We start from the raw sequence: 11,046 nt of genomic DNA on the forward strand, positions 1-11,046 counted from the left end.
CATCCTAAAATGGCGACCCCACTGACTGAATGTCGGACTTGTGCGACATATATTTTACCTAAGGAAAGATAGACTGGCTTTGGAGGCAGTCCAGAGAAGGTTCACTCGGTTGATCCCGGGTAGGGAGGGATTTTATGAGGAGAGGTTGAGTAGGTCGGGGCCTGTTCTCATTGGGAGTTTAGACGAATGAGAGGCGACCTTATTGAGACATAGGGGATTCTCAGGGGGTTTGACAGGGTCGATGCTGAGAGGTTGTTTCCCCTTGTGGGAGAGTCTGGGACCAGAGGACAATCTCAGAGTGAGGGGGCGTCCATTGAAGACAGAGATGAGGAGGAATTTCTTCTTTCAGAGGGGAGTGAATCTGTGGAATTCTTTACCGCAGAGAGCTGTAGGGGCTGGGCCGTTATGGTCAAGGCCGAGACAGATTTTTAATCAGAAGGGAATCGAGGCAATAAGGCGGGAAAAGATGGAAGAATTTTGACTTCCTTCTCTGGATGACCCGACGTAATCAATTCCCATTAATTGATGGTTACCTTGGGAGGAACGACCACTAGTTTAGCCTCTCGTTCCTCCCCTTCTACCCCCCCCCCCCCCGCTTTGCCGTCTCCAACATCAATAATAATGCTGCAGAACAGCAGGCACTAAGCATCAGGAACACAATGCTTCAGCGACCAAGTGTTCTGAAACAACTGTCCACCTGCAGACAAACAACTGTCCAGCTGCAGATAAGAAAGGAAAAAAGGGTTTTAATTAATTTACAGGATGTGCACCGCTGGTTAGGCCAGTATTTATTGCCCATCAGAAGGTGGTGGGTGAGCCGCCTTCTTGAGCCGCTGCAGTCCCGTGAGGTGTAGGTACACCCACAGTGCTGTTAGGGAGGGAGCGCCAGGATTTTGACCCAGCGACAGTGAAGTTATATTTCCAAGTCAGGATGCTGGCGTTCGCAGGTATCTGCTGCTCTTGTCCTTCTGGATGGCTTTAGAAGACACACAGGGGTCAACTCTTTCCCTTTCAGATACTTTGACACCAGCAGCTGACGATTTCAAAAGAGCCGAGTTCTTGGCATCATCCAGCATGGGAACATTAGACTGTGTCTTCTCCTTGGCAACGAGCCATAATCAGCAGTGGTGCCACACCAGAAGCAGTGAGTCCATCTGACCATCTTGGATGGTAGGTCGTGCCTGGCAGATTGGAAAGTGCGTACTTCAATGCAGGGGAGAATTTGGAACGGCAGCCTACACAAATTCCCCGGTGTGCACTGGTACCTCCAGAAATGTCCCGATTGGACAACGTTGATCCCGGAATCAAGACCATCATTTTGACTATGAAACAAAGGTGGACAAAATTGTCCTTTTAAAAATAAAAGAAAAGAAAATTGACAGGATGCAGTACCTGCCACAAGCAACCACACATTTTAAAAGCTGGACACCGGGTCTCTCACTGGGTGGCTATTCAACTTGCGGGGCATCACAGTGAGCGGATAATGGACAGTTTGCAAAAGCAACCAAGGGAACAGTGATGAGGAGAATCATTTGGCATCAGACAGGGATGGGGATGAGAGACAGAGAACGAGAAAGAATAAGCAATGCAATGGTTCGGTTTGGGTTAATACCACAGGAAAGAGTACGTTAACCACAAACATATCGGATGCTTCACTGCAGCTACAGATGGCTTTCTGTTCGTCAGACAGAAATGCCCAAGTTAGGGCAGCACGGTGACACACTGAGTTAGCACTGCGGCCTCACGGCGCCGGGATCCCAGGTTCGATCCCGGCTCTGGGTCACGGCAGCGGATGAAGTGGGGCGACACCTCGGCAGAAATCCACAGAACGCCGACATTACAGCAGGAAGCAATTTGGCCCATCGGCGCCTTTGCAAGAGCACTCCAGCTAGGCCCACTCACCCATCCTAACCCCCTAATCCTGCACATCGATCACGGCCAATCCATCCAACTGCTACAGGTGGCACATCGATATACATCAACATAAAGAAGTCGACAACGTCAACATCTGGAGATCAATTTTATCACATTGGCCATGGGCAAAACAAATCATGCTCCATTTCTGTTGTGAGTGATCAATGGCTCAGAGCGTGCTGGCAAAAAGACAGCCCTGCTACACCAAGTAAATGGCCAGGCAACTGTCGAGCCATTAGCTGCTAGTCTGGTGGAAGGAATAGCGCACGCCAGCCCAGCCGCTTCCCCGTACCCGCCAACCCCACACTATGTTTAAGAAACAGCTCGAGTCGCACACTAAACGTCCCGCACAGCGCAAGTACCTACCTAATGACCAGATCATTATTCGTCCAACTTCAATCAACCCTAAAAGAGAGCAAGTCCCCTTGCAACAGTGATTAAATCGTGTTGCAAGCATTTACCCTCATTGAAGGGCGAGGAGGGGTAAAACGTCTGCAGGGGAAAACCCTCGAGATGCCCTGCTCCAGCAAACTGCCCAACAAAGTTTCGGTAGTGGCTCTTAATGGTAATTTGTTTTCCTAATAAAGTACCACGGGTGGCGTGGCGGCACAGGGGTTAACACTGCTGCTTCACAGCGCCAGGGACCAGAGCTCGATTCCAGCCTCGGGTGGAGTTTGCATTCTTCCCATGACTGCGTGGGTTTCCTCCGGGTGCTCCGGGGCTGGTTTAGCTCACCAGGCTAAATTGCTGGCTTTTAAAGCAGACCAACAGCACAGTTTGATTCCCGTACCAGCCTCCCCGGACAGGCCCGGAATGTGGCGACTAGGGGCTTTTCACAGTAACTTCATTGAAACCTACTCGTGACAATAAGCCATTTCCATTTCTCCCACAGTCTAAAGATGTGTGGGTTAGGTGGATTGGCCGTGTTAAAAGAAATTGTCCCTCAAGTGTCCAGAGATGTGTAGATTAGGTTGGTTATGGGGTTACGGGTGGAGGAGTGGGCCGAGGTAAGGGGCTCTGTCAGAGGGTCAGTGCAGACTCAATGGGCTGAATGACCTCCTTCTGCACTTAGGGAGTCCCAAGACACACTACCAGCACGGAGTATAAAGCAATGGATTAATTATCCTGAGGGGTGGGCACCCACAGTGGGCGGAAAGAAGATGTGATTCACATGTAGAGGGTCGCGTCCAAAAGTGTTCTTTCGGTAAGTAACTTCAATTTTCTTTTAAATCTGATCCGAGATTGCTTCCTGGTATTATCAGTGTTTTTTTTTTAAAATCGCAGAAAATCCTTAATACTCAGCAGGTCAGGCAGTATCCATGGAGGGCGAAACAAAGCTTCATAACCTTTTACCAGACATTGCCCAAATTGGTGCACTACTTTGCTTCAAAGCTACCCTGAAAAGTAGAACTGGAAGCCAGATCGACCTTCCAGAAATTCCTGCCGTAAACAGACCTGACATGATCACCCACTTCCTCATTGCTGTTGTGTTATTATTGATGCACGGGATGCAGGTGTCGCTGGCTAGGCCCAGGATGTGTTGCTCATCCCGTACTCGCCCTTGTGAAGGTGCCTTTTAGAACCGCTGCTGTGTGTGTGAGATGGTGATACACCCGTGATGCTGTGAGGGAGGGAGTTTCCAGGATTTTGACCCAGCGACAGTGAAGGAACGGCCGATAGATTTCCAAGTCGGGGTGGTGAGTGACTTGGAGGGGAACCTCTAGGTGGTGGGGTTCCCAGCCACCAGCTGCCCTGTCCTCCTAGATGTGTAAAGTGGCGGTCACACGTCCTGCAGTGCAAGTACGGACACTTCAAAAGTACCGCATTGGTTGTAAAGTCTTTGGAATGTGCTGCCGTCACAAAAGGCTCTATATAAATGCAAGTCTAACCTGAAGCACCTTTTCTTGAGCGAATGGTTGCGTGACTCAGATGACACTGGCCAGAAAAGGAACTTTTACCTGCCCAATATTAAACCTAACTTTCATTCCCCCCAACTCCTTAAGTTCTGAAGCCTCATTATTATACAGGCAGTTTACAACATAACCGCTGGAAATGAGGCTCTTTAAGCAGGCTAGACTTCAATTTAATTTCCAGTTGATGAACCAGGAGGTCAGTGTGAAACTATAGAGCATTAAGCAAACCACACCGTTACACATTAACATTCTGATATAAGTAGCCTTCGGAATTAGCCTACCTGTTTTTTTCCATTTCATTGTGTGTCGACCTGGGGGGAGAAAGGAATTAAAATAGGGATTACAATCCATTCGACCAGTGCTCAACTGCACGCCTCAAAAGTTTAAAATAGGCGATTACAAAATGTTACAGATTGCTTTGCCTGAATAGTGATGCAAAAGACAAGTACCATCTGTCCTGACCAAAACCAAAGATTTTCAGATTCTGCAGGTGAAAATGGAGGTCTTCACGATTTGGTTCATGAAACAAACTGGCAGTGGTTAGCACTGCTGCTTCACCGAGCCGGGGGGGGGGGGGGGGGGGGCAGGGTTCGATTCCAGCCCGGGGCAACGTCTGTGTGGAGTTTCCACGTTCTCCCAGAGTCTGCATGGGTTTCCTCCGGGTGCTCCGGTTTCCTCCCACAAGTCCCGAAAGACGTGCTTGTTAGGCGAATTGGGCATTCTGAATTGTGTACACCCGAACAGGGGCCGGAATGTGGCGACTAGGGGTTTTTCACTGTAACTTCATTGCAGTGTTAATGTAAGCCGACTTGTGATGATAACAAAGATTATTATTATTTAATGGAGTGCAGAATATATTTAAGCTCTGCGACCTGGCTGCTCCATGTTGGAGCCTTAATTCACTACGTGTGAGGAGTTTGCCTTGTCCAATGGGGGTGTGAGAAAGCTGGTCTAAATTCCACTTCAAGTCACAAAGGAATCAGTGGCATTTCACCACCTCTTTCCTTGCAGTTGAAAAGCAGACAGTTCCCTACGCCGTTTCAGATAGTCACCTTGTCAAGATGCACAATTTGCTCACGATAAACCTTTAATATATATAACACCAGCATAAAAACAATCATTTAAAAATGTTTCCCTGACTCAACCACACTAACTCAACCACACATGGAGTACAGTCTGGCTTTGTTCTCCTCACTCAGAATAGGATACAATTCCACTTAACGTATTCAGAGAAGATTCGCTCAACTCAACGCTCGGAGGAAGCGGTTGACTTCTTAAAAAAAGCCGAGCAGATAGTTTCAACGAAGGGGAAACGATCGAATTGAAATAGAAAACCCCTGGCGGAAATTGACGAGGTGGATTCCAGGAGGACAATTTCTCTTGTCCGCGAGTCTGTTCGGGGTCTCCCAGTTAAGAGAGTTTTTTTGTGAGGGCCGTTAGTCTATTGGCATTCCTTCCCTCCCCCCAAGACCAACGAGGCTGTGTCATTGAATATATTCAAGGCTGCATTCGAGATCTGCGACCCGGAAGCGAGTCAAAGGTTACAGACGGCATTCAGGAAAGTGGAATTGAGGCCAGAATCAGATCGCCCATGACGTTATTGACCATACTCAATGGCTGAGCTTCCACAGCCCTCCAGAGGTTTCCAAAGAGTCAGCACCCTCCATCGGCAGACATTCTTCCTCATCAGGGCGGTGTCCCCTGGGGAGAACGCGCGAACACCACACAGACAAGGCTGGAACTGAACCCAGGTCCCTGCCGCTGTGAGGCAGCAGTGCCGATCACAGTGTCACAGTGTCACCGTGCCAGCCCACGTTTATTTTCCTTTTTAAAAAATGTTTTTTTTCCAATTAAGGGGCAATTTAGCGTGGCCAAACCACCTACCCTGCACATCTTTGGGTTGTAGGCGTGAGACCCACGCAGAGAGAATGTGGAAATTCCACACGGACAGTGACCCGGGGCCGTGATCGAACCCGGGTCCTCGGCACTGAGGCAGCAGTGCTAACCACTGCGCTGCCCCATTCGCTCTGCTGCTTGACTTAATCTCCTAAAGATCAAAAATGATAAAGGCAAGATAAGAGAAAGGGGAAATGAGGGAACAACAGGAAGGACCCGTACAGAAAGGATGTTATTACACCAGAGAGGGTGCAGAGGAGATTCACCAGTATGTTACCTGGGCAGAACATTTAGCAATGTGTTGCCGACGATCAATTTTAGCTCCGAGAGTTTCAGCCTCAGATCCCCAAAGGCTCATTCCCCCCCCCCCCCCCCCCCCCCCCCCGGGCCATCTGGGTAAACGTAAAAAAATCAAGGAGATATTTATGAACTGCCTCCACGAGAATAAGTTTGACAGTTCTCGGTACAGAGGGCACTCAAAAGAATACCTGGATTGCAGAGTAGAAAGACAGCTGATGATAAAGGAGCCACTGGAGAGGCGGGAACCCTCACAACATTGAAGAAGCATTTAGATGCGGACCATAGTGTACAAGGCTACGGAACAAGCGCTGGTAAATAGGATTAGAATAGATAGCTGCTTGATGGCCAGCACTGACTTGATGAGCCGAATGGCCTCCTTCTGCACTGTATGTTTTATAGCCAGCAGTTGATGCAAAGGTATTCAGGAAGGCGAATGGAATGATGGCCCTTATTTCAAGGGGGTTGGATGCCATAGAAGAGTCGGGAGGTCTTGCTGCAACTGTACAAGATACTGCCAAGACCACACCTGGAGTACTGTGAGCAATTTTGCTCCCCTTATTTAGGTAAAGATATTGTTTCATTGGACGGGGTTCAGAGAAGGTTCGCCAGGGCAGGGTTTTTCAAAGTCAGGGTCACGACCCGCGGATGGCTCAGGGGCAGGTGTCGGGGTGGGTCGCGGTGCGAGAGCGCACACAATGGCCGCAGCCGGCCCACGCATGCACGCTCCCTCAGGTGGATCCTGCAGTGCCCAGGCCCAATGGGGTACACCGCCTCATCCTGATGTCAGTGCACTGTCCCAGGGCTAGATTTATTTTCAAAAGCGACAAAGTCTTATGCCAGAAGCGGCAGAATAGAGCAGGTCACGCGCGTATATCGACGTCGTGGGCCCAGTATGCCCCCACTTTGGGCACAAAATCAGGGAGGAGAGATTCCTCCATTTTATAGCTGCCAGCAAGCAAAGCAACAGGACTGTGAAGAATTGAAAATGGATCATTTGCTAATAAGGAAGAGAGGAGCAGAGACACAAACAGGTCAGAATCTCGCAACTACACCTAGAGAGAGTTGTTCAGGAGAGTCTACAGCAGGACAAAGCAGTGCTACTGTGATCTGGCCAACAACCCATTAAGAAGCTGAAATCAGGAACAAAGCAGGGTAAAGATGATTTCTTATTAATTGTGCCAATGCAAATCAGGATGCAAAGCCCTTGTGTGTTATACGCAGTGAAGTACTGTCGGCTGGTGAAAGTGAGTCCCGGGAAAAATAGTTTGTAAAACACCGGGGTGATCCCTGGTTTGGAGGGATTGTCGTATTAGCAAAGGTTGGGGCTCGAGGAGGTAACCTCACTGGAACATACAGGATTCCTGAGGGGCTTGACAGGGTAAATGCTGAGAGGATGTTTCCCCTCATGAGAGTGTCTTCGATCAGAGGGCATAGTATCAGATTAAAGGGGTGCCATTTAAGACTGAGGAGGAATGTCTTCTCCAAGGGTCTTTGGAACGTCTTGCCCCAGACAGCTACGGGGGAAAGAGTCCTTGTGTATATTTAAGGCCGAGATGGATAGATTCTTGATCAGGAAGGGAATCAGGGGACAGGGCAGGAAGTGGACGTGAGGAATACCAGATCAGCCATGATCCTATTGAGCTCGAGGGGCTGAACAGCTTCCTCCTGTTCCCATTTCTTCTTGTATTATGAAGGCTCTCATAGCAGACCAATCAAAATGGTCAGCAACAAGCGCAGTACAACATAAACCAAAGATGGAACAAAGAGGTTGGGACTTGTAGGTGCTATCAGGATTATTACTTGCTTCAAAAAGTGAGGGGATGCGTGTGTAAAATGGACTTGGCAAGGACAATGCCTCAAGTTGGCTCTCATGGACTGTGCCCCCACACCCTTACTTGTTTCCTCACACCAGGGGTTGGTTTAGCTCACTGGGCTAAATCGCTGGCTTTGAAAGCAGACCAAGGCAGGTCAGCAGCACGGTTCGATTCCCGTACCAGCCTCCCCGAACAGGCGCCAGAATGTGGCTACTAGGGGCTTTTCACAGTAACTTCATTTGAAGCCTACTTGTGACAATAAGCCATTTTCATTTTCACTCGGGGAAACAGCGGTCTCTCCCGTTGTGTCCCTCCCACCACAAGTCAAAAGCTGATCTTTTCTCGGAGGGGGCCGGAGAAATCTCAATTTCCCCGCAAGACGAAGTCAAGGAGGGAGGCAAAATGCTTTTCAGTCTGAACGCAAAAAACTTGAAACAAAAACATTAAGCCGAAAACGAATTTGAGCTCCGGACTTGCATCCCAAAATAAGAAATCCCACTTATTCAACTCTTGATGGTTCCTTCAATCTCCAGTCGAAGTTTGGCAAGAGTAAACTGGGTTCCTGACAGCGCAGCAGTGCCAGCACTTGTTGTGAAAACTGGTGATTGAAAGTGAAAGCCATTTAAATGCCAAACCGGTCAGATTACTTAAAAATAAACTGCGAACATGCAAATAGTGTTAAGATGAATTCTATTCATATTCAAAATTCCTCTTTTCAAAGCCAGATGGGAATGTGTGTTTTTTTTTTGAGATCGGCAAGATCAAACCACAAGGGGAGTAAAAAGTCAGCTTTATCTTGGAAGGGGCTCAGAGCCTCAGACAAGGTATCACGTTGAATCTTAATCCGCAATAAACACACCCACATTTGGAAAAATAAAGTTAATGAACAGACTTCAATTTAAACGTGGAAAAAGTCCCCCACAAGAGCTGTGCAGAGATCAAACAAAGCGTGAGCTAGCACCGTGGCTTCACAGCAGTTCCATTCGCGGCTTGGGTCGCTGTCTGCAGAGTCTGCATGTTCTCCCTGTGTGTGCGTGGGTTTCCTCCGGGTGCTCCAGTTTCCTCCCACAGACCAAAGACGTGCAGGTTAGGTGGATTGGCCGCGATAAATTGCCCTTCGTGTCCAAAAAGGTTAGGAGGGGTTATTGTGTTATGGGAATAGGGTTGAAGTGAGGACTTAAGTGGGTCGGTGCAGACTCGATGGGCTGAACTGCCCATGTTCTAAAGTGCCAGTTCTCCAAAATCAACCATTTTGCTCCAATTCTATTCCTGTGCGGATTTCTGTTTGGTACATTTAACTTGGTTTTAAGGCTTAGTACTGGGAAATGCTGCTTGTGGCAGGCTGAAGGGTTATTCCAAGGACAGTGGTGGTGGGTTGTTAACGGGGATGGAGGGAATAGGGGTAATCTGGGACGCTGGGAGGGTAAGGGAAGCGTAGTTGAAGAGAGCCCGGAGGGTTTTGGGTGGGATTCTGGAGTCTTTGAAGCTGGAGCGAGAGTGACGGGTGGGGAGAGATGTGTGAACGTTGCCTCCCCACCTCCTCCCCTGCCACATTTACCTGCTTCCAGATCTCCTCTTGATTTTCTTTTTCCTTTTACTACTGGACTCCTCGCTCCGATGGGGAGGCAGTGACGCGTAACCATGCTCAGCTTCTGGGTGTCGAGGGCACAGAGAGAGACTATCAGTGAGTGAACATAGGGATCCCAGCAACACACACCACTCAGGATTATTCGCTCCCAACGATTGGTTACCATTTCCCTACTGCAGGGAATTCCCATCCCGAGACTTGTTCCACTGAATTTTCACACTGCACACACGCAACGACACAGCCCCTTCGTATGCCCTCTCCCCAGGGCTGGTCAGCTCATCACCCGTCCCTGGGTTTGATCACCCCCACTTTCCCCCCAGCACCCCACTAAGGTGGGCAGGCTTCTTCAGCACAGCCCTGTTATTGTACATCCAACTCTATACAGCACCCCCTCGTTACCCCGCTCCATCCTGGGGGGCTGCATTCACCCACCACTCCCCCAAGGGGGCTGTATTTACCCTCTTCCCTCCCCCGGGGGCTGTATTTACCCACCCTCCCGAGGGGGCTGTATTTACCACCCTCCCCCCCGACGGGGGGGGGGGCTGAATTTACCCCCCGGGGGGGCTGTATTTACCCATCCCTCCCCCCAGGGGGGCTGTATTTACCCCCCTCCCTCCCCCCATGGGGGGGGGGGGGCAGTATTTACCCCTCCCTCCCCCGGGGGGGCTGTATTTGCCCCTCCCTCCCCCGGGGGGGGGGCTGTATTTACCCCTCCCTCCCCCGGGGGGGGCTGTATTTACCCCTCCCTCCCCCGGGGGGGGGCTGTATTTACCCCTCCCTCCCCCGGGGGGGGCTGTATTTACCCCTCCCTCCCCCGGGGGGGGCTGTATTTACCCCTCCCTCCCCCGGGGGGGGGCTGTATTTACCCCTCCCCTGGGGGGGGGCTGTATTTACCCCTCCCTCGGGGGGGGGGGCAGTATTTACTTTTCCCTCCTTTTTCCCCCAGGGGGGGCTATATTTACCCCCGGGGGAGCTGCAGTTACCTCCCGGCCCCTGCAGCCCCCCTCCCCCGGCCTGCGGTTACCTCTCTCCCGCCGCTCCAGGTACTGTGCGGCCTGCAGCAGCAGCTCGATGGGTCGAACCCCGGCCATGGTACCGGGAAGCTCCATCTGAGGCTCTGCTCAACACCAACACAAACCGCCGCCGCGGCCCCGCCCCCCGCTACTAAACCCCGCCCACTCCGCCCCCTGATTGGCCGCCCCCTGCCCCTCTCCGCGCCCCCATTGGCCGCCGCCCGCTGTCGGTCAAACCCGCCGGTCACCTGACGCGGCCCGGCTGTTCGAAAACACTGGCGCGCGCGCGCAGCCCCGTCTCCCCCTCCCATTGGTCCGTTCGGACGCGGTCCTGCCCACCCACACCGGCTCCCATTGGCTACCCCCGCCCGTCCGTCAGGCCCTCGGCACTCAACCTCGGCCCCAGCACCTGACGTCACGCATAAGGGTTCTGATTCGCCGGTCGCCAGTGAGGTCTTGCAGGCTCCCGGCCTATCAGCGGCCGACCTACTTCGAGCCTCCGACGCATGCGCAGAGGGCAGGGGAATTCCTGCTCCAGCAATACCGAGCAGAGGCCATTCAGCCCATTGCCCCCTCTGCTGGCAGGAGTGGCCCATTTCTCCTGATAG

The 11,046-nt window shown here is 51.2% G+C and overlaps 1 protein-coding gene across 1 annotated transcript in view; it reads right to left on the reverse strand.

The window, feature by feature from the left end:
• The window catches only part of mxd1 (MAX dimerization protein 1), a 31,423-nt gene extending 20,832 nt beyond the window's left edge, over nucleotides 1–10,591 (reverse strand). The window contains exons 1-3 of the mRNA XM_038785208.1: nucleotides 10,450–10,591; nucleotides 9,396–9,489; nucleotides 4,109–4,138 (exon numbers count right to left, since the gene is read on the reverse strand). Coding sequence (XP_038641136.1) covers nucleotides 4,109–4,138; nucleotides 9,396–9,489; nucleotides 10,450–10,534 — 209 coding nt within the window. The 5' untranslated portion in view covers nucleotides 10,535–10,591. The remainder of the gene's footprint in view (nucleotides 1–4,108; nucleotides 4,139–9,395; nucleotides 9,490–10,449) is intronic.
• Nucleotides 10,592–11,046: the final 455 nt, after the last annotated feature.

This window comes from Scyliorhinus canicula, chromosome 26 (genome assembly GCF_902713615.1).
Source record: "Scyliorhinus canicula chromosome 26, sScyCan1.1, whole genome shotgun sequence".
NCBI classification, from domain to species: Eukaryota; Metazoa; Chordata; class Chondrichthyes; order Carcharhiniformes; family Scyliorhinidae; genus Scyliorhinus; species Scyliorhinus canicula.